At 41.7% G+C, this 26,951-nt stretch overlaps 1 protein-coding gene across 1 annotated transcript in view; it reads right to left on the bottom strand.

Annotated features, from left to right (window-relative positions):
- The window catches only part of LOC123758842 (Ca[2+]-channel protein alpha[[1]] subunit D), a 797,128-nt gene that overhangs the window by 419,442 nt on the left and 350,735 nt on the right, over window positions 1-26,951 (bottom strand). Inside the window, exon 23 of the mRNA XM_069338501.1 lies at window positions 25,483-25,649. Within this exon, the coding sequence (XP_069194602.1) occupies window positions 25,483-25,649 (167 nt within the window). The remainder of the gene's footprint in view (window positions 1-25,482; window positions 25,650-26,951) is intronic.

Raw genomic sequence — 26,951 nt, 5'->3', positions numbered from 1 at the left:
ATCGAAGACATCATAAGAAGGAAAGTGAAAAGCCATGCAACCTCCGAAGAGACAACTAACACAACACCTATACCCCCTATTAGACTATTTTACAGGAACTTCTTTTCCACAGCTCATAAAACAGAGGAAAGGGTCCTGAAAGATATTGTTAATAGAAACGTTATCCCTACAGACAAAAATCAGAGGATACAACTGACGATTTACTATAAAACCAGAAAAACGGCCAGCCTACTCATGAGAAACTCTCCAGACACGAAACAGAACGCTTTAAAAGAGACTAACGTCGTCTATGCCTTCAAATGCCCACTTGGGGACTGTAAGCTCCAAAAAACCCAGTATATAGGCAAGACAACAACATCTCTTTCTAGGCGTTTAACGATGCATAAACAACAGGGCTCCATTAAGGAACATATAATCTCTTCCCATAACCAAACCATCGCCAGAGAAATCCTAGTAAACAACACAGAAATCATCGATAGATACAGCGATAGCAGGCGGCTTGACGTTTGCGAGGCACTACACATCAAAAAGTCAACACCAGCAATCAACAGCCAATTATTGCACAACTATATTCTACCCACCTCAAGACTCCGCTCCAATATAGAAGCATCAAGAAATATGGACCAATAGGCTTTCTACAAACACTTCTATTCAATATCCATTGTTTCGTGTTCTGTCTTGTGTTGATACTTTTAATACCCTATTAATATTCTCTAATGCCACATCATCCTTCCCACCTCACTCAAATGTAATGCCACATCACCCTTCCCACCTCACTCAAATGTAGATATAAAATCAGGGAAACGCAAGTTCTAATCAGTTGTGTATTTGTGAAGTCTTTGAAAATGTAATAAGTTTTACGAAACGCGCCCGTGTCGCGTCAGACTAGAAATAAAAATGAATTTTGGAGAAGTGATTTTTGATTTACCTCCAACAGTGAAGCATAATGTACGAAAGATTGAGAAAATTCGTGTTAGAATTATTAATCTTACTTTTTCGGTCATATTTAATAAAATATGTCTACAGGAAAGACTGCTACCAAAATATACTAATATATATATATATATATATATATATATATATATATATATATATATATCTATATATATATATATATATATAACTAAAAACTCACACCCCAGAAGTGACTCGAACCCATACTGCCAGGAGCACTCTGCTGGCGTACAGGATCCCTTAATCGCTCAACCAACACAACTGGACATAACAAGATGGTAGCCGAGGCTATTTCCATCCCCCTGCCGGCACTCGGTTGGTAATCTTGGGCATGGTATTTTATCAAATCATCTCATTCTTTGTTCACATTTGTTGTTCTTCACGTGTGCCCCAAAGAATGAGGTGATTTGATAAAATACCATGCCCAAGATTACCAACCGAGTGCCGGCGGGGGGATGGAAATAGCCTCGGCTACCATTCTCTTATGCCCGGTCATGTTGGTCGAGCGGTTAAGGGATCCTGTACGCCAGCAGAGTGCTCCTGGCAGTATGAGTTCGAGTCACTTCTGGGGTGTGAGTTTTCAGTTGCATGTAGTCCTAGGGACCATTCAGGCTTGTTTGCTTATATATATATATATATATATATATATATATATATATATATATATATGTGTGTGTGTATATCACGAAAATAAACACGTGATTAAGAATGTGACAATGTCAGACCACAGAGGAAAAATGAAACAGGGAATTTCCTTAAGTACTTTCGTATATTAAGTACTTTCGTACCTTCTGAAGATGTATTTAATATACGAAAGTACTTAAGGAAATTTCCTGTTTCATTTTTCCTCCGTGGTCTGACATTGTCATATATATATATATATATATATATATATATATATATATATATATATATATATATATATATATATATATATATATACACTATATATATATAAGCAAACAAGCCTGAATGGTCCCTAGGACTACATGCAACTGAAAACTCACACCCCAGAAGTGACTCGAACTCATACTGCCAGGAGCACTCTGCTGGCGTACAGGATCCCTTAACCGCTCGACCAACATGACCGGACATAAGAGAACAAAGCCAAGCAGTGTAGCTCTCAAACGAAAGTGAGACCCAAACGTCCAAGGACGGATTACCCTGAAACGCAAGGAAAGTACTTACCAGACACCCAGGGAAGTGAGCCCTAGGCGCATGCAGCCCAGCATACTGAGAACACCTGGTCACCACACCACACACAGCTGGCAGAACCACAAACACAAAAGCCAGTCAGGAAAGCGAGGCCAGAGGAGACTTATTGACACCAGGCATGTCAGTCACGAACTGGTGGGGTGAGTTGTCGGCTTGCCAGAGCGGGCGCACTAGCTGGATGATGATTTGCTTGTTTGTTTCTTTTTCTTTTGGGGGAGTTCTTTGGCTCTGTAGGTTGCATTTTTCACCAGTAGAGGGTTTGTATTGTATTGCTTACCTTTCTGGGTGCTTTTCCCTGGTCAAGGGTAGACATGACATACAGTGGAAACCGATTGGCGAGCGGCTCCAGTTACGAGCATTTCAAGTAACGAGCAAGCCACTCGCAGAAAATATGTCTCGACTGATGAGCTTTCCCTCGATTAACGAGCATTCCCGCTGGTTTTCAGACACCTCCGACAACAGTTTTGTTGTTGTTTCACAAGACGAATTTTCTGCATGATGAGCTCGGTGCTGGAACAGATTAAACTCGTTAATTGAGGCGCCACTGTACTCTTAAATATAGAGCGCTCATATGGCCATTGCTTCCTGTACCTCTTTGAGGGGGGCCAGATTCTGGTTCATGGTCTCCGGTGAGCACAGAACTCCCAGGACTGATGACACCAAACTAATATGGCACATGTCAGTTTGGATAGCTTCAAGGAGCCGTTGGGGTTCCCCACAGAAATATCTTCGTGGCAACCCCTGCCTCATGTTAAGGCTACCTTGATGTTACCTTGACTTAGTTTCGGGGCTTAGCATCCTCGTGGCCCGGTCCTTGACCAGGCCTCTTCGTTGCTGAACTGGTCAACCAGGCTGTTGGATGCAACTGCTCACAGCCTAATGTATGAGTTACAGCCTGGTTGATGAAGTATCCTTTGGAGGTGCTTATCAAGTTCTCTCTTGAATACCGTGAGGGGTCAGCCCGATATGTCCCTTATATGTTGTGGAAGCATGTTGAACAGTCTTGCGCCTCTGATGTTGATAGAGTTCTCTCTCAGAGTACCTATTTGCACCTCTGCTTTTCAACAGGGGTATTCTGCACATCCTGCCATGCCTTCTGGTCTCATGTGGTGTTATTTCTGTGTTCAGGTTTGGGACCAGCCCCTCTACTATTTTCCACATGTAAATTATTATGTATCTCTCCTGCCTGCACTCAAGAGAATACAGATTTAGGCCTTTTAGTCGGTACCAATAGTTTAGATGTTTTACTGAGTGGATTCTAGCAGTAAAGGATTTCTGCATGCTCTCCAGGTCACTCAATTTCTCAGCAGGCTGGAGGAGACCCAACCTGTGACCACTTCCTCACCCCATGGTGGCCAAAGAATGTCACATGCAATATTTGTTTCTAGTTTCCCGTGATCAGGGAATGCATTTTCACAATATTAGAAGAAAAAATTGGAGGAATACATTTTTCCTGCACACTTAGAACTTGTCATATTTAATTGAGGCACAGTAAAGTGGTTAAAGCATGCCACAAATACTATGCATGGTACTTGCTTTATAAGAATATACCATTTGAACACCAAAACTGCAAAAAATAATAAAAAAATTTTAGCATTTCAAAAATATTCCTTTTATTGCAAATTTTTAATTCTTCATTTTCCTAAGGGGGCATTTCAATTATGCTGAATTCAGCAAGCCTTCCTATTTTAAGCACCTCAATTCTCTTCATTATAATCAATATATATAACCTAAAAGCATCTGCTCTCAACAGTTTCTTCCTTCTTCTAGCCCTGCCAACTAGTTTCCTCTCTGCTACATTGCCTAATTTTTGCCACCATTGAAGTGTTAGTAGTAGAAGGAGAGGATGGGTTAAAAAACCCAATGTGTCATATCCTAGAGGAAGATCAGAGTCAGCTTTCCTGGCTGAGACACAATGTCTAAATTTAAAATAAATTGAATAAAGATAATTTATTATTAAAATTTTTAATAAAATTAATAATACTGTACTATAATAAAGATGACGAGAAAAATAAACTACCATTTATTTATGATAAAAGGAATAAATTTATATCTTGAAAATCTATAATACACTAGAAAAGGGCACTACATCTAATACTACCGCATATAACATGAGTAAATATTAAATAACTATCTTGCAGAACTAGAAGCATCTATTCTAACCAAGTGGGATGGCTGTTAAATAAGGCTAATAAATGAGTAGTGTTTGATGGTTTAGTATGCAATACATTAATGGTGCATTATAATTAAAGGCTTATAATATTAGAGGGCCAGTGGTGCCTAAGACAGCCATGTGGTGGAGTTTTTGTTGAAGCTGTAGCATTTACGTGAATTATGATAGGAATGAGATCAGATTTATCAAAGTTTATAAAGTTTATGATCCTTATCTTAAGCTGCATAACACCCAAATATAATGAAATAGAATATATAAAAACCTTACTTATTTAATGTATTGAACTGGTTAATATACAATAACATTCAATCAGTAAAAACCAGTGTTGATTGTAAATAAATGCCTCTTTTTTTTTTTTTGGTAGGTGCCTTGGTACCTCCTGGAAACACCCCTCTTACTGAGTCACATCAGCCTTAGGAGTTCTGTATTGTCTTTTATTTATTTATATATACAAGCGTTCTTACATTTTTTTACTACCACCAGCATGCTTAGCATTTCGGGCAAGTCCTTAAGCCTATGTTCCCCGAAATACAACCCCATCACAAACAGGTACGTACATCACGTTTAACAAACAGGTACCCATTTTACTGTGGGTAAAACAGAGGCTACAGTTAGGGATTGATGCTCAGTAAATCCTACCTGGCTAGGATATGAACCCAGGACAAAGAGCTCGCAAAATGCCAGGCGAGTGTCTTAACCACTACACTATGGGAATTGCTGCTCTCTAGAATTACATACCAGGGACCTGACCCCTCCTCACAGAGGCACAGTGAGTTGGGGATTGTTACGATCATCCTCAACAAGAAAACATCATGAAAGTAAGTGAAGAAATGTAGACAACTGCAATGTTCACAGAAAGCAAAGCACACTGCAAATTATTCATTTAGAGACTAGGTCTAACCCCCTTAGATACGCTGACCACCTAACCCATTCTTTCAACTAATGCACGTCAGCTCTGGGATAATCAGTTAACAGTGCCTCGCCTGGACTTGCCTTAGCAGTCAGCCTAAGGGCCCTGGAAATTTCCATTGGGACTCAAAGTTTCAATGTAGGAGACCTCAGAGTCCCACCTCGCCTTGTGCGAGTTTGAAGGTTGCTCTGTCTCCTTGTTTTGGGGGTGACACTCACTGTCTGCTTCCGCCATGCTGCTTGTTGGGGTCAGTGACAGCTATGACCCGGAGTCATGCGTGTGGTGTTCTTTGCTTCTACTCCATTCAGCCAGTCTACTGAGACTGATATTTGGGTGCAAGCAGCTTTAGCATTGCATGCAGGATTTAAGTTGCAGCAACGTGCGAGGTTGGTTGCCTTTTTGGATGCCTCGCAGCTGCCCCCGCTGAATTATACTAGTAGTGAGACTCGGGTGGCTTCGGGGATTGCCCCTTCCAGATTAGCGGTGGAGGCATTTGAGCCTGGTCCTCCTGCCGGAGCTTTTGGGCCATGCCAGCGGGCCCCCTTTATCCCTGCTTTTCTGGATGACTCTGCTTTTTATCCAAAGGCAGAGGATTTGGAGGACAGCTTGGCCCTGTGTCCTGGCATGGAGGATTCCGTGGCTGGGGAGGAGTTGACTTGGGGGAGGGGAGCCTGGGCCCCTCTGGTCCCTGCTTGGGTGTTTGGTACCCTCGTTGCAGGGGCTTGTTGTTACAGGGGGAGGGGTTTTCCTTTCCCCCTCCCTGTATGATTTTGTTAGAGTTCGACTCCTCCCTGGATTCAGGCCCGAGTTCCCTGGGTTCTTCGGTTCCCTCCTTCTGGAGGTTTTTGGCTTCCTGCATCACACGGAGGAAGGTATGGGAGGCCCTTGCAGCCTACCTCCTGCAAGAGCCGGATTACGCCTCGATAATGAAGCCTTCTTTTTGAGTTTGGCCCCTATTTTTCTTTATTGGGTGCGTTACAAGGTGCCGGAGTCTTCCTGGCTGGCAGACTGCCTTTTCTTCTTTGGGGGCTTGGCATTCGTCCTGTCGGAATGTGCACTTGAATGGCGAGAGTTGCCTACAGTCGTTCAGGTTTTCCTGGGGGGTGAGTTGGAGCACCTCAAAGCGTGCTTGCTTGTTCGCTCCCATCCTTCCTTATGATGTCGGCCAGGTGCGGCTTCACGTGCCGGTTCCCTCCCTTTCGGCATTCCTGGTGGCCGAGGATTTGTGCACCTGTGGGCACTTGGCTTTGGTCTTGCACTTCTTTTCCTGGCAGGAGATGTCTTCGGACTGTCTTGTGCTGGGTGTGGATGAGCTGGGTTCCGGGCCCCGGTCCAGTGAGCTTGCTTCGGCAGCTCGGGCGCCGGCTGCTTTGGTGAAGTTGTATGTACCGTTTCTGAGGTAGGCGGTGTCTGTTCTTTGCTTCAGCCTCACATGCTGACAGGCGGCACTCGTCCAAATTTTGGAATCGTCTTGGAACCTGGCTCTTAGATTTTCATCACCTTTTTGTCTGTTGCTGTTCGCAGAGTCTGAGGTGGTGCATTTTCTACAGGCGGCTTCATCTAGTTGACGGCCTTTGATAGACTTGTAGGTTCTCTGGGGGGACCATGGAGGTCCTGCCTGGAAGGGTCGTGCCAGGTCTCAGGGTTCCTTTGGTCGTCGTAAACCAGTAGTGCCAGATTTGGGGCCAGCACCTCTTCTGGAGCCATCAGCATCTGGTAAGCGCAGTGATCGCCTTTAGCATTGGTTGGGCTCTCATAGGGGTCGTCAGCCCTTTCAGCGGTTGCTCCATTAATGGGGCGATAGGGGGGGGGGGCTCGCTCTGTTTGTTCTCACCTGGTCCCACGATTCGTGGGCATTTCGGAGCATTTCCTCTGACCTGCAGTGGTGTTGAGTTGCTCCTCCCCCTTCACGGGGATTGGGGCTGGCAGGGCAGGCCTCTTCTCCTGTGCTCTGTCAGGTCATCCAGGAGTGGGTTTGCTTCGGTGTGGGTGAAACGACAATGTCCCTCAGGTGGATTTCGCATCTGTTTTCAGTTCTGAAACGGAACTGTGCGGATCTGTGATTCATACTGGTCTTGTCTAGTCTGAATCCCTGGGACTTTTGCCCCTCCTTTCAGATGACCACTCTGTCTCAGGTCCGGCTGCTTTTGGCGCCGGGTGCCTGGATGGTGTCTCTGGACCTCCGGGACACATATTGGTTTTATAATTTTATTGTATACGTCCCTATTCTTCCGGGGTTCAGTGACTGGCTCGGTTTTTTCGTGGAGCGACAAGCTTACCACTTTCATTGCCTTCCATTCGGCTTGAGTTTGACACCTCAAGTGTTCACACGCCTTACCCGGGTTGTGGTGACCTGTTTGCTTCAGTTAGGGGGTTCGGGTTCTGGCTTACTTTGACGACTGGCTGGTGTGGGCTCCCAGCCCTGTCCGCGTGTCTGCTCACCAGGAATCTGGTTCTTTACCAGATCACCGGATTCGGGTTCTTGGTGAACTGGAGGAAGTCCCATTTGGTGCACTCTCGGGTTCAGACTTGGCTGGGTCTTGTGTGGGACTCTCGGACCGCTTCCTTGCCTCTACCTCCTGCGACACTGTTGCGGCTGCAGTCCCGCCTATGGCTGATTTTGGAGGACACCTGGGTCACATGTTGGTTGTTCGAGCAGCAGTGCAGGAGCCTGAACTTCGCCTTGTTGGTCTACCCATCGGGTTGGGACTAACTTCACCAGATGTTCTGGTTTCTCTGGGGTCGTTCCTTCCGCCGCTCTCGCGATTGGTGCTGTGTCACCAGCTTCCTCTATGTTTTTTCTGGGTTCTGTGCCGTGGCGCCTTCCCAAGTCCTCGCTCGATGTGTTCACGGATGCCTCATCTCTTGGCTGGGGTTTTGTGACAAGTGCTCACCAGGCCGGCCAGGGTTGGTGGGTCAGTCCTTCCGTCGAGCTCACAGCATGGGGTGGGAGTTTGCGACGGTGTGGCACTCGCTTCAGAGGATTTGGGTCGCTCGAGGAGCGACAATCTGGCTCTATTTGGACTGCTTCCTGCTGCTTCATTGCCTGAACCGCGGGGGTTCTATGCGGTACTTGGTACTCTGGGGCAGGTCGCTTTGGGTGACTCGTCTGCTTAGTTCTCGGGGTTTGGTTCTCCTGGCGGTTCATGTTCACGGGGTGTATCTCATTAATGTTCCTGGCCCTTCTCGGGTGTGTGTAGCCTTGGATAGCAGGTTGCAGCCAGTTGTCTCAACTTTGAGTTGAGGAGCGAGTGACGACCGCCTCCCAGGTAAATCCCTCTTTTTCTATATTTTTGGTTAGGTAGCTCTGGGGAGCCTGAGGGGCTCTCCACAGAAAACCAGGGTTGAATGTAATGAAACTCCAATTTCTGGGTGAGACCCGGAGGCTCCCCGGCATCCCTCCCTCCCTCCGGTCGGTGTTTTTTTCACATTTTTGATACTCAGCCTCTGAAATGAGGAGAGTTGCCAGTGTGGAGGTCTGGGACCCCCTGTCCCCCTCCCAGCTAGAGGGGGTGGGGTTGCGCAGACGGATGCGCGGCGTTTGTGGTGACGTCATACTTGTTTCCTTGGTTTTGATTGGGGAGTTCAGTTGCCAGTTCGGCTTTTGGTTTGCAATTTATTTGATCAGCAGTAGTTTGTTTTGGAATTCCTACTTTTCTGGGTGCCTGATCTGGTAGATGGTAGACAAAGACTGCTTCCAATTACACAGGGGTGTCTTTAGGCCATTGCTCCTTGTGCCTCTCTTGAGGGAGCCAGGTTCTCGCTCTGGTCCTCGGTAGGCCTAGAACTCATTCGACTGACTGTTCCCACCGTCTAATATATACACATCAGCCTGGTATAGCTCTGGGAAGCCAAAGGGGCTCTCCACAGCAAGGGGATGAAAATCTAAGAGCCAGGGCCCAAGCCGATTTCAAAGAGTGGAGGAGCACTGCCTGTCGGCATGTGAGACGAGAAGCAAAGAACAGAAACACCGCCTCCCTCAGAAACAGCGCAAACAACTTCAACAAGGCAGCCGACGCCTTTGATGCCGAAGCAAACATACCGGACCTTGGCCCAGATCCCAGTTTCTGCACATTCTCGCCGAGTCAGTCCAAACACAGCTCCAGCAGAGAAAAGAAACGCAAAACTGATGCCAAATGCCCACGGGAGCGCAAGTCCTCGACTACCAGGGATGCTGAGAGGGGAACCTGCACGTAAAGCTGAATCTGACCAACATCAGGAGGAAGTACGGGGTCGAACAAGCAAGCATTGAGGTGCTCAAATTCGCCCCCTAGGTAAACCTGAACAACTGTAGTCACTTCCCGCAAATCAAGCGCATGGGTCCGACAGAACAAATGCCACACCCCCAACAAAAAGAAGGGGCAGTCTGCCAACCAGGAAGACTCTGGCACCTCGTAACGCATCCAGGAAGAAAATAAAGAACCAACCTCAAAAGAAGAAGGATCCATTACCGGATCTTGCAAGTGGTAAACCGCAAGGGGTTCCCACGCCACCTTTGATGTGATGTGGGAAGCTGAAAATCTTTGGAAGGAGGGAACCGAGTAACCCAAGGGAAATCGGAACCAAATCCAGAGAGGAGTCGCACCCATATCAAAATTGTACAGGGAAGGGGGGGATAGGAAAACCCCTTCCCTTGTTAACAAAAAGCCACGTGCTGAGGTTACCAACACCCAAGCGAGGTCAAACAGGGCCCAAGCACCCCAAGTCATCTCCTCCTCAGCCCCGGAAACCTCCATGTCAGGACCTGGGGCCGAGCTGTCCTCCAAGCCCTCTGCTTCTGGAGAAAAGGCAGAGTCCACCGGAAAAGCCGGGATGAACGGGGCCTACTGGCACAGCCCATGGGCTCCAGCAGGAGGAACAAGCTCGAATGCCTCCGCCGCCGATCTGGAAGGAGCATTCCCCGAAGCTGCCCGAGACTCACCACCAGTTAAACCCTGCCCCGACTCTAAAACCCTCAGACATTTGGGAGCCGGGAGTGGGGAGAGCAGGATGAACCACAGTAGGGGAAGGACTAGGGGGTCCAGATGAAACCAAAGTCGAGGTGACTAACACCCCCAAGTCCGGATCCCTATAACCAAAACAGAGCAGCTGCGGGGCATCCGGAAAGGCAACCAACCTTGCACGTTGCAGCAACCTAAACCTTGCATGCAATGCTGAAGCTGCTGGCACCTAAATATCAATCTCATTGGACTGGGTGAATTGGAGTACAAACAAGGAACACCACTTGCAGGACTCCGGGTCAAAGGTGTCATTGAACTAACTAGCAGCATGATGGAGACAAAGACAGTGAGTGTCACCCTGAGTCAAGGGGACAGAGTAACCATCAAACTCACACAGGGCGAGGTGGGACTCTGAGGTCTCCTCCATCAGACCACTGAGCCTCTAAGAGGGTTTCCAGGGCCCTTAGGCTGACTGCTAAGGAAAGCCCAGGCGAGGCACTGCTAACCGGTTATCCCAGAGCTACCAAGCAAACAAACTATATGGTGAATCCCTGCGACGTGTGCAAGCAAGGGGGACCTAGTAGAGGGCCCCCAAAAACCTACAAGTGGTCCTACCACCACACCAGGCAGACCCCCGCCTTGCAAAACAAAACAAAAACAAAAGAAAAACCCTGCAAAAACACAACATCTCCAAGTGAACAGAACCAGTCACTATGTGTATATCAGACAGCTGCACAGTACCTCGCGTTCCTGCTAGCTACGAAACGACCTCCTACCCAAGGGAGAACAGGAGCAAGAACCACCCCAGCAGAACCCCAAGGGTGGGAAATCGCCGAGCAGCAACAGAACTGCGCAGAGGGAGTTCCCGAATGGCTCAGGGAAGATAACCCTGAAGCCGCAAAGGCAGTACTTACAGGGAAGGCGGCCCTAGGGAAGGCGGCCCTAGGCGCATGCAGCCCCAGTACTCTTGTGTTACTCCTGGCTCGTACGATACCAAAACTGAACAACAACACTGCACTGCAGCACTGCTCAAAGGATGGAGCCAGAGTCGATCGACCATTCGCACTCACAACAGCCTGTGAACTGAGGAGAGTTTCTGGCGTGGAGGTCTGGGATCCCCCTGTCCCCCTCCCGGCTAGGGGGGGGGGTTGCCAGACGAATGCGCGGCACATGCGGTGACATCATACTTGTTTCCTTGGTTTTGATTGGGGAGTTCTGTTGCTAGTTCAGCTTTAGGTTTGCAAATTATTTAATCAGCAGTAGTTTGTTTTGGAATTCCTATCTTTCTGGGTGCCTGACCTGGTTGATGGCAGACAAAGATGGCTTCCAATTACACGGGGGTGTCTTTAGGCCATTGCCCCTCATGCCTCTCTTGAGGGGGCCAGGTTCTGGCTTTGGTCCCCGGTAGGCCTAGAACTCCTTTGATTGACTGTTGCCACGGCCTAATATACACACATCAGCCCAGTATAGCTCCAGGGAGCCAGAGGGGCTCTACACAGAAAAGGCTTTTGACAGAGTACCACACAAGAGGTTGTTTTGGAAACTGGAACATGCTGGTGGGGTGACAGGGAGATGAGAGGTAGTAATCTGTGTCAATATATCTGACTGGAAGAGTGTTATTAGCAGAGTCCTGCAGCATTCACTGCATTCAAACAGTGTTTTTGCTGTTATTACACTATATTCATACATATTATATATAAATATCACACACAAATGTATTTTTACATAATTATTTTAATGTTTTTGAATGGTTTTATAATGAATGGTCTCATGGTGCCCGGTAGGCCTATGAATTCCATTCACACTGACTGATGCCAAAGTCTATTATTAGCAATATCAGCCAGGATAACTCCAGGGAGCCACCTGGTCTCACCCAGAAAATGGCATTTAATAATATTCAATGCTGATTTTTTTTGCAGTAATATTATTCAATAATTAAATGTGTGGAACATTGTTATGCACAAAAATATGGTGCTCATATCTAGTGACACTTATACTATATTCTTAGTCACTTTGCATGATGGATAAATTCACAAACCTCGGCTGTGTGCAGTGAATGTCTGTCTTTGGCTGTGAACATCATAACTAGCACTGTTCTTGAACATAATTTTTAATCTTACGAAATAAGTTTTGAATCTTACGAAATACAGACTTCATATGCTGGTGTGCACACCTCGTTTCTTCATGATATCACAGTGTATGCACTACAGTGATAAAAAATTCTTACGAAGGAGGTCTAGGGGTAGTTCTGGAGAGAAGACTGTCACCACAGGAACAGATAAGGGATATTGTGCGAGAAGAATATGCACCGCTTTCCAACTTTAAAATCCTTTTTTAAATACATTGGACCCGCGATGTGGTAAACCTCAGTATGGCAAATCTCCGGTTAAGACGCACACCTTTTGCCAGATTTACTCACTCGATTCGACAAACTCTGATTAACCGAAACGGGTGATGTGCAGATTTGCTTAGGATGATTGGACAGAGTTCAGAGACTGGTGGAAATATTTCCATCATATTACAGGATAAAATGTTAAATTCCCTTCATGTGATAGAATGAAATTAAAATTTTACTCAGATAAATCTTCTTCCCTCCCTCACTCACCGCCTCCCACCCTCACGGCATCTTTGCCTCCCACCCTCACAGCATCTTTGCCTCCCACCCTCACGGCATCTTTGCCTCCCACCCTCACGGCATCTTTGCCTCCCACCCTCACTGCCTCTTAATTGCCTTCCACTCTCACTGCCTCCCACCCCTACTGCCTCTCTGCCTTCCACCCTCACTGTCTCTGCCTCTTTGCCTCCCATCCTCACTGCCTCTCTCCCTCCCACCTTGACTGCCTCTCTCCCTCCCACCATCATTGCCTATCTCCCTCCAATCCTCACTGCCTCTCTCCCTCACTGCCTCACCCCCTCACTACCTCTGCTTCCCACCCTCACTGCCTTCCTCCCTTCCTCACTGCCTCTCTCCCTCCTTTCCTCATTGCCTCTCTCCCTCCCATCCTCTATCAATCACTGCCTCCCACCCTCACTGCCTCTCTCCCTCCCTCCTCCCTTCCTTTCTCACTCCCTGCCTCTCTCCCTTGCTGCCTCCCTCCCCTCCTCACTTTTCATGAGAACTGCATGCCCAGTGAGGGAGGGAGGGGAAGAGATAGTGGACACCTGCCTGATGGCTAGCGTGGAAAGTTTCAGTCTAATACAATAAATAATTTATGATACAAGTATTTTTATAACTTTTTATTATCCTAATGATACTACTAAAAAAACCAGTGTTGAATGTAATGAAACACCATTTTCTGGGTGACCCGAAGGCTCCCCTGGAGCTATCCAGCTGATATAGATGTACTGTGGTACCTCGCATAATGATCTCCCCAAAAGGCAAACATTTCGGGTAACGAATGGCCCGATCGGCGTCAAATCGTCCCGTATGGCGAACAAGTGGTCATTTGAGTAACGTCAACACCACATGGTGGGGTCGCGCTGCTTCTTGCACATTCTCAGACGCCTCCGACGATGCAAATAAATTATGTTGTTCTTGTTTAAAGATGCTAATGATGCTGGGAGATAAAGAGGTGACTGCTGAGATGTTGCAAAGCATTGACATTTTTGTAGAAAAAAACAACTGAAATTTCTGAAATACAACAAATGTCATAAAAGTTCGTTCAGTGTTTGGCAGGTAGGCTGCTCCATTATAACAATCTTAGTTTGTTTCAAATGTGTTCCATTTGTTTTGTATTTGTCATTTACTTCTCAATAATGGAGCAGCCTACCTTACATACACTGAACAAACCATTATGACATTTTCCTTTCTTCAAATGTGTTCAATATTTATTTTTAATTTGTCTTATAGCAAAAGGTTTGTTCGGTGGTTGGCAGGTAGGCTGCTCCATGTTTCTTACATAAAAAAATCGTAAATAATAAAAAAATGAAGAATTTTGAAAACCAGAACAAATGTCAAAAAGGTTCGTTCGGTGGTCTACGGGTAGGCTGCTCCATGTTTCTTAACTCTTAAACTGCGCATGGCATATATATACGCCATGAGTAACATGTCCCATGGTGCGCATGGCATACATATACGCCATAGGGTGCCAGGCCCGATTCAAATGGCTCGCGTCTACACGGGGTTCACATTAGCTTCCTCAGGGCTCTTGTAAACAGACACCATTTTTTTTTTAAATCGTGGGCAATATTCTCAGGTGTGAGAGGCACAGTACTTTTGGAGCAACCAAGTCTGGCGCACGCAGCATGAGCGAACAGCATTGCTGTTCAGCTTGTGACCACAGCATCGCCAAAAAATGTCAAAATAAATATATAATTGCTATTATTTAGCAATGACAATATTTCAGATGACCCCTGACTGTGATATAAATAACCAGGGTTGTGATAATAGCAGGATTGTTGTAATAATTAGCGCTGTGGGACGAGTGATGCTGAGAGACGGAGGGAAATAGCATCGTTTACTGACTGTGTGGCCACCTGTTATTGTCTGCATTCACCATACCAGCTCAGTGGTTCTCTATGGTGAACGCAAATGTAGATACTTATATATAGTGTGTGTATTAGTGTAATAGCAACAAAAGGATTATGCTGGGAAGAGCCATTTGGGTGACGGAGGTGACGTCGTCTGCATGATTTGTCTAGCTGTTTAGAGGGTGGCCACTATGATCTTTGGGCACTCTACAAGCTTTGGTGTACAGTTACGGTGCATACAACATGTAGATACTTATATATAATATATGTATATAGGGTAATAACACTGCAAACAGTATTGTTGGGGGAGAAAGTTTAGTGCGTGTGACCTTGAATGAGTGAGGGAGCCGCCAGCTGACTGTGTGTATAGCGACGACTCCTAGTGCCTGAACTAACTATATCAGCTTAGCTGTACAGTTGTGGTGAACAAAATATATACATACTTATATATAACGTCTGTATATAGTGTAATAACACCACAAATGGTATTGTTGGGGGAGAAAGTTTAGTGCGTGTTGCCTTGAATGAAGTGAGGGAGCCGCCAGCAGACTGTGTGTATAGCGACGACTCCTAGTGCCTGAACTAACTATATCAGCTTAGCTGTACAGTTGTGGTGAACAATATATATACATACTTATATATAACTGTCTGTATATAGTGTAATAACACCACAAATGGTATTGTTGGGGGAGAAAGTTTAGTGCATGTGACCTTGAATGAGTGAGGGAGCCGCCAGCTGACTGTGTGTGTAGTGACGACTCTTTGTGCCTGAACTAACTATATCTGATTAGTTGTACAGTTGTGGTGAACGAAACATGTTGATTCTTATATATAACGTCTGTATATTTTGAATAAAACATAAAACAGAATGGTGGGAGGAAAAAGTGGGCGAGTGAGGTGTTGTTGTTCAAACCTCATGCCATGACCAAAAATAGCCTCTACAAATGGAAACAAAGACCAGAAAGGCATGATGGGCACCCAGGAACCCTCCCTCCTGAATCCCCTCAAGCCCCAAAATAAAGACCCAGGTGCAGAGACGAGCTCCATACTTGATGGCTGGATAGACAGGAAGACATCACTCACATTAACACTTTTGCCCAGGGGTGGCGTCGGACATCGTCACCAAGTTTTCTCTTGTGTTTGCATGGGTGACTCTGGCTGGAGTCTCGAGAAAAAATATTTATATAAATTCCAATTTCTATCCGATCTACTTGGGGATAGTTTACAAATGTTCGCCATGAAATTTACATTTTCTCTAATAGCCGAAGAGCTTATTTGGGAGAACGGCATGGCAGTGAATCATCATGGTAAAACAATTGTATTATTGACACGACGAGTATAATAGACGTAGTTTTTTTATTTGTTGCTGGACGAACGCATCCTTATGTGGACGTTTTATACTTATGTTCTTCTAGAACATTCTATTGCAAACACATTGGTACAAAAATGAAATATGTACATCGAAAATTAACGTCAGGACAGTAACAAGAGTATACACTTTTTAATATTGTCGCTCAATCGCCCGAAATGCCTCGCGCACAAGGGGAAAGTTTTTTCCATTCTTCGGAGCGCGAAAGTGTTAAAAGGATCCAAGCCAAAGACAGCCCCCACCTCCAAAGAAGATGTCCCAGATCCCCAGCAGGAAGCATCAGCTCAACTGTCTATGGTGCTGAAATGGAAGAGGCAATCTCCAGAGAAGGCCAAGCAACACCCACAATGAAATTCAACCTGGACTCCGAGACCCACAGACACCTCAGAACCTGAAGCAAGAGAGGGAGTAAAAGTAGTCTGCACAGTGAAGGTAGATGAGCAATGGAAGGAGACGCAGTAAAAGGCAAACCAGTAGAAACACCGCCCACCAAACACATGATGAAACTACGACATTGATACAACATTCGAACAAGGTTTAACACCTAACAATTGTAACAATCAATATAGAAAGTTGCAACAACATTCTAATATGTCATAAAGAAGTTATAACAAGATGTAACAACCTTATTACAAGTTGTAACAAGGGAATCATAGGGACCATTACATTGTGTGTTTGTAGGGCATCTGCTCCAACTACAAAACCCTAAAAATTAAAAAGGCCACCTCTGCAGCAACAACAAAAGCTGTGATGATGGCTTGTTGGGCTTACCATGGCCTGAAGGAATATCCAGGCAGAATACATAGGCACTAGGGATACTCACCAAAAGAACTAAAGTAGAACATAAACTCTAAAGTAGAGAATAAACTTTGCTGCAAAGGATGTTAGTGACGTACCATATAGACAAGAACGTGAACCCTAGTGCATCCCATAGCAAAACTCCCCAACTAATAGGCCTTGCAGAGGAGTCAAAAACTTTTGCACTACCCAGGGCAAGGCACCCTACACAGTAGTATGACCTCTCAAGGCAAACTCATGCTACTTGCTAGAGAAGTCACTCAGTCAGGCAGGGGCAACTCCAAAATGAGAGATAAGGAAAGAGCTGTCCTAAACACATGCAGCTCAAGGTGAAGAATAAACCAAGTCCACACAATGAGTAGTGGCTTGAAAAACACTTGTGAAGCTAAAACCATGCTAGAACCAATACACAAGGCAAATAGACCCTACAGGACAGCGTCTAATAGATGACCCATACTTATCATAAAAAACTCACCAAAGCTGGTGATTCAGGGAGGTCTGCATTTAAGAACATAAGAATAAAGGTAACTACAGAAGGCCTATTGACTCATACGAAGCAGCTCCTATTTATACCCACCCAATCCCACTCATATACATGGCCAACCTTGAAACAATCAAGGGACCCAACCTCCACCACGATACGTGGTAATTGGTAACACAAATCAAGAACCCTGTTACTGAAACAGTATTTACCCAGGTCTTTCCTAAATCTAAACTTATCCAATTTATACCCATTGTTTCATGTTCTGTCTTGTGTTGATATGTTGATACTTTTAATACCTATTAATATTCCCTTTGTTATATACATTCATCCACTTGTACTACCTCTATCATGTCATCCCTAACTCTTCACCTTTCCAGAGAATGTAATTTAAGCTTTATCAATCTTTCTTCACATGACAGGTTTCTAATTTGCATACGTTAGTGACAGGACTGAGGAATAAGATGGCATAAAAGTCAGACTCTTTCAGTTGTGTTGCCACCTGATGGAAGCCAGTCATAACTAAGGAGGTTTGACCTAAGTCTTTGAGTGAATCATCTGGCTGTTTCAGTGCTTTGCTTTCTGTTAACATTGCCATTATCTATACTGCATTGCTTACTTTGTGGAAGATTCTAACAATCTCCCCTGCTCCTTGTGGCTCTGTAAAGGGGGGAGCCAAGTTCTCGATCTGGTTCCTGGTAAGCTATACAATACTCCTAGGGCTGATGTGACTAAGTTTGAGGGAGCTATCTCTGCTTCATAAAGCCACTGTTGGGCTCCTCTAGAAATTGATCAATTTAACACATTTTACAATAATCACAAAAACAAATGATTTACAGAGGAAATATTAAATTTGAAGCAGGTCTCAAAATATTTTACATCACCATATATCATTATTATATTGCCATTTGTCTGAAGCAAATGTATAATAGAACACATAATGATATTTAATGCAGAATATTTAAATATTTTGTATTCAAAGACACAAAATATTAAGAGTTATTTAAGATTATCTATAACTAAATATTTTTGGAAGAATTCAATCATTAAAAATTGTTCCTTAAAAGGAATTGTATAGAAGTTATGACTTAATGCATTATGTGGAGCTTTTCTTTTAAAATGACTAAACTGCTAATATATAACTCCTAAGAAGTTAACATAGGCTTTCTTTAACAAGAAGTTAAAGAAAGTACCATGCCCTTAACATAATTGGTACAGCAGACACCAGTTAATTTAGTACATTGTAAGTAAAGTATATTTACCATTTTTTCACGATTCATAAATTAATACAATATTGCTTTAAAATTAAGAAACCTATTGAAGTGTACAACAGGTTTTATTTAATACCTGTATAGCAAACGTACACTGTCAGCATCACATATATCAGCTTCTACAGCAACTTCTCAGTTGTTCTCATATGATAACTCATATGCAGGAGTTATCAATACAAATATATGTCAAGTGAAAATAAGTGGCACTGATGTGCCACTTTGACCTGAGGCTTAATTATTAAGAAATAGCATGAGCCCTAATGAATAGGATTAAATACCAATAAAAACACTGAGTTCACCTCACAGGAGCCATCAAAAAAGTCTTAATAAAATAAATGAAATTGCACTGCATTTGCATCACAAAAGAATGGTTTACCACTGAATGTTGGCTGGAAAGCTTTTGTGAGCAGTTGAAGTAGAGAATGTTTATGACATACTACAAGGCCTTTAAACAGTAAAGTCTCTAGTGTGCCTCCACCTGGATTATTGCATACAGGCATGGAGACCTCACCTCCATTAAGACATAGTTGCTCTGGAGAAGGTGCAACACTGGGCTACAAAAATCATACCAGAGCTTAGTCATCTCTCGTATCAGGGGCAGTTGAGGACCACAGGGCTAACAACACTGCAGACAAGGCATTACAAGGCAGATCTAATAGAAACCTTCAAAATACTAAACAATTTGGATGATGTCGATCTGGACACATTCTTCAAAAGGTCAAATGTGACACGAACGAGGAGCAACGAGTTCAAGCTCAACAAGCCACACTGTAGGACAGAAAACAGGAGATGCTTTTTCACCTATAGGGTTGTTAACCCGTGGAACCGCCTTCCCGCAAAAGCTGTAAACTCCAAAACTCTGATGGGTTTTAAAATGCAGATAGAAAAGATCATCTGGGCAAATGGGGGGGACCCCTTGACAAGCCACCAGTTTCCTGTCCTTGTCGAGGCCACTAGGATTAGTGGCCTTCAGGTAAAGTCAACTCTCTAAAATTTGTAAAGAACTGCATCAAAATTAGCTTGGTAAATGCTCATTTTAGCAGTTTTAAAACTGCAAATAAGTAGCATTAATCATTTTCTATTACTTCTAGTGAGGGAGGGAGTTGATAGGACAAAATTTAGAAAAGCCTATCTGTGTATTACCATTAGTAATCAATAAACTAATTCACAGTTAACTAATTTATGGTAAGCCCAAGTACCAAACACTTGAATTAACAGGTGTCTATTGTATTAATACAAATTATTTATATTATTACCAAAAAATACTGATTATGAATTACTGGATTATAAAAAATAATTAACCAGAAAAATACTCAACTGCAATAAACACTCCTTAGTTTAAAATTTGTTGTGTGAGAAGCCCACGGACTAACAAAAGCCAGCTTTACAATCCAGTGCAGCAGTCACATGCATTTACCACATTCCCTTCCATAGAAAAGTTTATTTTGTGACTGGTGAAACACATCACATTCACATTATCTTAGCATTTAACTGTGCAATATATAATTTACATATCATTCATGAATACTATAAATTTTTGCTATTATACAATAGTGTACTCATTACTCTAAATGTGATTTTACATAAATATTAACTAGGTAAATTATTAATTTCTCACCAAATACTTTATGCTCATATCAATAAATTAAAAGCAAACAATTCTTTACTCATTCTTATTCAATTATTCCTCTATCATTGCAAAGTACATTCCTGTATATACAGCTGTTCATGCAGCCCGCACCTGACACCAGGCTCCTCCCCATAAGTTTACTCTACGGGAAGAAACATGCCAATCCACCTTTACCTTATCCTACGCTCTTTTTCATCTACTTTTACTTTACAATGAGAAACATGCCAGTCCATAATGCTTTTTTCTCGCTCCTGTCTAGGCATTGCTATATTTATGAGCTATTCTAAAAATATTACTAGCCTGCAAAACATTCATTACTGCCTATGGTTCTATGTTTACAGTGTTTTGGACAGCATATACAAAGTATATATTATACAGATTCAAGATTTACATTTGGAAATTTATCTAATATTAAATCTAATTATGTACCTGTAAGCAAGTTTATTTAAGGATATTAAACACTATACAAGCTCAGCGAGACTCCAGGCAACAGAAATGCAAATACAGGTATTGGAAAAAAAATTTAAGTGACATCACAAGTGGAATGGCCCTCAGACATAGTTTTTCACAGCTCATAATGTATAAAATACCAAAGGATTCTGAGCCTTTCATAAAATAAGGTCTAAAGCCATCATCGCTTGAAGAGTCACAAAGAGGCGGATACTGTATTTGGAAGAGCATTCAGGACATGCCACTCTGTGCAATTTTAACCCTCTGAGGGATAGCATTTTTACTCCTGGAAAGGATAATGCATTAAACTGTTTATTAAAGACATGTTCATGGGAAAGGGCAGGGCATCACCATGGCAACTAGAGGATCAGAGGGAGGGAACCTGAGGGTACACAAATACCTGGTGGTGAGGTCGCGGCTGCCACACAGTACGGGGGAGGGAAGAGAAGGGGAGAACAAATGTTAGTCAACCGCGTCATGGCGGAAACATGTATAAGAGGCGGGGTATCTACTGTGTATTTACAGTGTTGCCAAGGATGACAGTAGAAAGAGATATTTGATTATTATCCCAAATATATAAACTAAAAATGAAAAGACGTCTTATTCTTTAAGTGATGGCAATTTGATTTACAAGCATTCATAGGAAGCAAAGACCTCATTGGATATAATTTATCTAAAATTAATGTCCAAAGAACTGTATTGAAAGAGGTAAATAGTGGAAACAATTTAATACATTGGCAACACTGAATAAAATTATTGTGGAGAATCAAAGGTCACTCAACTGACAATTATTATTAATCAATGCAGAAGTAAAAGAGAGGGAGACAAAAGTTTTTTTATAACCAGATCAAAATAGTTTAAGTGAAAGTTAATAAAATTATCAATGATAAATTAACTGGTATATAGAAAGACAAAGAGGACACAAAATAAAGAAATTAAATCACAGACAGGTAACTTAAAAAATGCATTTTTTCAAAATACCAAACAATAAAAGAAAATCAACAAACATAAATGGAAATGCAGATACAATAACTCACCAAGACAACTACTGAAGGAAGGATAGAATATGCGGCAACATAACTGATAAGATATTTTGAACATTCCTGATACCATTATAGTGATATACTGCATATTATATACACACTAATAATGTTTTATGTACACACTAAGACAGCTGAGAGCCTAGATAATGTACACATCAACAGACAGCATGGCATATTATGACACAACCATTTACAATTATTTCTTGTCAATTCTACAGTACAGTCCACCACTGAAACATTGATAGGCGTGTAAAAACATAACAAAAATTCATAAATTAATCTACAAAACATTGGCATATGTACTGTCTTGCACTATGCAGCTAAATCAAACTTTATTTTCTGGAAAAATAAGTATATATTTTCTTGCACTATATATCTAAAATCAAATTTCTTAAAATGTGAATTGCATTTCAACGGTCAGAATTCTACTTACAGACGCCTTGTAAGGTTTGGAAAATATCACAATAAATGGCAAGCAGCTAAGAACTTCAAAATTCATAATAGTATAGAAGATTTGGGAGTATAGCTAGAGAAAGAAGAGATATATAACTAATTAACTAATCATTTGAAAATACAATAAAAATAGTCAAATGTCAAGAGTAGGTTTTGGAGGAAAGAGGTTTTATTTATGTTATTTAAGTGTTTTACACAGAGTAATAAATTCAACACTACTATTATCTTGCATGAATACAACAATGAAATTAGGACGGAGCTCTAGCAAGATATATGAAAATCTAGAAAAAAATATTATGGGCTTCGTAAACTGTAGGAATCTTGTTATTTAGACTACTGCATTTATATAATGGATTAAAATGCACGTCCAGTGAATGAACACTTAAAAAGTAAACTGGCTTTGATTTTATAATAAGAATCGAGAAAAATAGACTACAATAACTATTTGGGGGGAATATTACCAAGCCTCCAAACATTTGATTATTCTTAATATAAAAAATTTCATTATATTTCAAAGATAAGAAATACTGAACATGGCAAAATCTTTAAATTACAGAGGCTTATTACAAAATTCAAGTACAGTACAGGTAAATAATTATGAGAAAAATCATTATATAGAAAGTTGTTTATAGCTAGGGCTATAAATAATTGTTGTGTATTATAGTATTTCACAAAACAAAGATGCCTGTTATGTATATATACTGATAATATTACAATTCTATTTATGTTACTGTAGAGCAACAATATGTAGTTTCTTTTCACAAATTACGAAACACTACTCTCTTCATTCCACAGGATGAAAATAAGTCACTGTTTAATGAAACAAACAATCCATCTAAATGTATGACAAGTTTCAGTAGAACTGTATTTCAACTGATTAGCATTTGATCTATTTACCAATAAATATACCTTGAATATCACTTGCAGCTTCAGTAAAATGTCTCCTCTCTGTGATCTTGTGACATGCTTTCTGTTAGTGTTGTCTGTGATATACATCTATCATCAAAATAAACCAAGCAAAATAAAACTATACTGTACATTATTGAGCTTGTGGGTGCAGATGTAGCTATTAAATAATTTATATTTTTTTTATGAAATATAGTGGTACCTCCACTTACGAATTTAATCTGTTCTCAGAGACGGGTCGTAACTCGAAAATTTGTCACTCAGAACAAATTTTCCCATAAGAAATAATGTAAATTGAATTAATCCATTCAATACCCCCAAAAATATTAACTTGAAAATACCTTTTATACCGAATGCCACTCTTTTTGTATTAGCTACAATATAGTATGTATATCTTACCTTTATTGAGAACTCTTGTCCTCAATAAAGGACAAGAGTCCTTTCAATATATGGAAGACAGCGAGGAAGAGGGGAGGAGGAAAGGTGTTACTGTTTGGAAGGGGAGTCCCCTTTACATTATAGCATCAGGCAGTGATGACATCTTAGGGGTACACTCTGTCCTACATTTTGCAGGCATACCACTAGGACCTGGTTGTGGCTCACAGTTTGCTTGTCTTACTAAGAATCTGTCTAAAGACACATTTTTTCCCCTACATTTTAACACTTGTCTGTAGTGAGACATAACATTGTCATTTAAAAAGTCACTGCAACTGGCCTGCTACAGCTTTATCTGGGTAAGTTTTTTCAACAAAACTTTGCAGTTCTTCCCATACTTCACACATTTTCTTAATGAGGAAGGGACATCCTCTACTGCCTCTATTCACAACTATTTTCTTAGGTTGAACCTTATCCCTGACTTTATTGGGACCCATGGCATGATATATATATAATAATTACTTTTATGTTAAGAAAAAAGCAAAAAAAAAAAAATGAAATTCTTTACAAGCGCGATCATCACTAAGTGGGCGGCTCTGGTAAACTGAGGCGGGGTCGCCCGTGCCACCAGGAACCACTCACTTGGTTGATCCATACATGTATCAGCAGTCCCTAGTCAAGGCAAAGTTCGTAAGTTTAGTCACATTTTTTGACGAAATTGGGGTCTTACAGTAACTCAAAAAATTTGTAAGTAGGGGCAGTCATAAGTCAAGGTGCCACTGTATAATGCTATTAGTTATTACAACAAAATAATTATTGAAATGTGAAATTTACAAATTCACTTCTCATAATTTTGTTTGTCAGTACTTCTACTACTGCAGCTGATGACTCTATTATTCATTTTTACATGTGACTGAAGCTGCATTCCTCTCCGATGAATTGGAATTTTCTTCTCGGTAAGTAAGGTTTTAAAACTGCTTTAAAATTATATAAATTATATTAAGATTAAAAAAAGTTTATTAGATCACAACCAATAAGTTATACTGAGAATACATGATGCTAACATGAAAATATATTGTTGATTCTCTCTATATGCCTGTCATCCTGTTCCTAATGTGTCATCTACTATTTGATTCACTAAGAGAATATCATTTTAGAAAATTTAAAAAGACTTTCAATGGACGAGTTCCTTCTAAGGTCTATGGATGAATTCCTTCTATGATATATGGATGAATTCCTTCTATGGTATATGGATGAGTTCCTTCTATAGTATGCTCTCCTGGCAAGCATTTACATATAAACTTTGTTTTTTCCTTTAATAACCAGCATACTTTACAACTGCTCATTTCTTCTCCATTTCTTTATGCAAGACATACAGTACATGTAAAAAATTTGGGTTCTGACATAAATATCCAGTAAATGTTATACTGTACCATAATTATCTAAATTCTGTATATACACTGGATACAGAAAGCATATCACTCAAACTCTGAGTGATTATAAGAAAACATAAGTGCTGTATGAGCAGTGTATGATATGCTACATTGATGACAAATGGAAAAAGAAAGCCATGAACATAATCACAATTGACTGGAACTGACACACACTGTTTATAAGGTCATGATTCTCACATTCATATTAACAACAAACATCTCAAATGTCAGCACCATTAGTGCTATTAATTTTATTGTACTAGAGTAAAGAGAGAGAGGCCGTGCATGTTAATACCGAAAGACAGAAATATTGTATAAATGGTAACCCTGAATTCTTCTATATATTTAAGTAAACTAACTTATATTTAATCCATTTAGCTATTTTAATAAACAATAAGAAGTAAAAAATAACAAAGGGACATGAAGAGAGTCAGTGAGATTGAAAGTAGAAATAAATATACAATATATGAAATATAAATACAGAATATAAAATCTCCAAACATAAATAGAGTAGAGTTATCCAACATTATACAGACGTAAGTAAGACATGACAGACATCAACACATTCACACAGTGAATGTAAATGACAAAAACTTATAAAATCAACTCACTTGAAAGAAAATGAGATGAGAGAGACGGCCACAACCAATAGATCTAAGCCGTTGAAAGCAGAACGAAGAAAGGCGCCTTTATGTAGGATGAAGCCATATGACACAACTTTCAGGAAGATTTCAACTGTAAACACTGATGTGAAGAAGATGTCGAAGTAGTTTAAGATCTGAAAATATACCAATCAGTTATGAACTAGCAGAATCATTTACAAAATACTGTACAGTATCTGATGACTGTTTATTTACATTACTGAATTTTTAATTTCTCGATATTGGAAACAAACTGAAACAAAAACAACACTCAAAATGTCAGGAAATTATTGAAGTTCAACCCTATAAATATCCAGATAATGTTTAAAATTTGCAACTTCATTTAAAATCCAAGCACCATCTTGCCAAATAGGCTGCTTTGTCCCAGTAACTGCTTCTATTATGTAATATGGTTCAACAGACATTGGTTTGGATAAGATATAAATTCAATCAATAACCTTAACCCCATGCAGTGCACATAGTGTTTTAATTCCTGGGTTGTACAGCAATTAATAGCTGACAAAGCCCTGGTGTTCAAGAAAAAAAAAACCAAGAGTTGAATGCAATGAAACTCCAGTTTCTGGGTGAGCACCAGAGGCCCAGTGTTGTATATTCATACTGATATAGTGCTATATTAGTTGGAGTCATCAGTCACTGACTTCTTGATGCCAACCGAGAACCAGAGCCAGAACCTAGGCCATTGCTCCCTCTGAGAGGCACAGAGGGAAATAGCCTATGAGCACTTTAAAGCTTTATAACACTTTACCACTGAACTGCACCACCCGACATTACTCACAGTAGGCATTGCGCAAGACGAGGAAACCTGATTTAAGATATTGTAGGATTCAAAATGCGCACGTGGTGGCGTGGGTACAAGATGGACGTCTGGGACCTTCCAGTGAGAGGCGGCCATCTTGAAAAGAATTCCCAGCATGCTCTAGGGCTGCTGGCTGGCTCAGGTCTGAGTGAGCCACTTCCCTTAGCACATTTTTTCACTTTCCTTGGTATCACGTGTTGATACATGAATGTCTTCAAAATGAGGATTACAAATATGCCTGTCCAAATGTCCTCTGTTCTTGCCTCGTAGACCTCTCAGTCTATTGCCTTAAAGTTAAAGTCCCTCATTACCAACAATCGGGATTTATCTTTGTCTGCTCTTACCATAATCTCTCTCATGACCATTATGAGGCCCTCTCTTTTGTCATCCAGTTCTTCCTTTGTCCATGTGTTGCTTGCTGGTGGACTGTAAGCATTTAAAATTATCAGCTTATCATCCTCATTCCAGACCTGCAATGTCATTATGTCAATATCTCGAGGGTTTTCAATTATTAACTCTCTTACCTTCAGGTGTTCTTTCACTAGTCATCACTCTTCACTTTCCATACCTCATTTTCTTTCACTAGTTCCCTGATTTGTTCCTCCTGATTTGTTACCTTGTC

This window comes from Procambarus clarkii, chromosome 1, assembly GCF_040958095.1.
Source record: "Procambarus clarkii isolate CNS0578487 chromosome 1, FALCON_Pclarkii_2.0, whole genome shotgun sequence".
NCBI classification, from domain to species: domain Eukaryota; kingdom Metazoa; phylum Arthropoda; class Malacostraca; order Decapoda; family Cambaridae; genus Procambarus; species Procambarus clarkii.
Note: the sequence above shows the minus strand (reverse complement) of the source record. Positions and strands in the feature narration are given on the sequence as shown.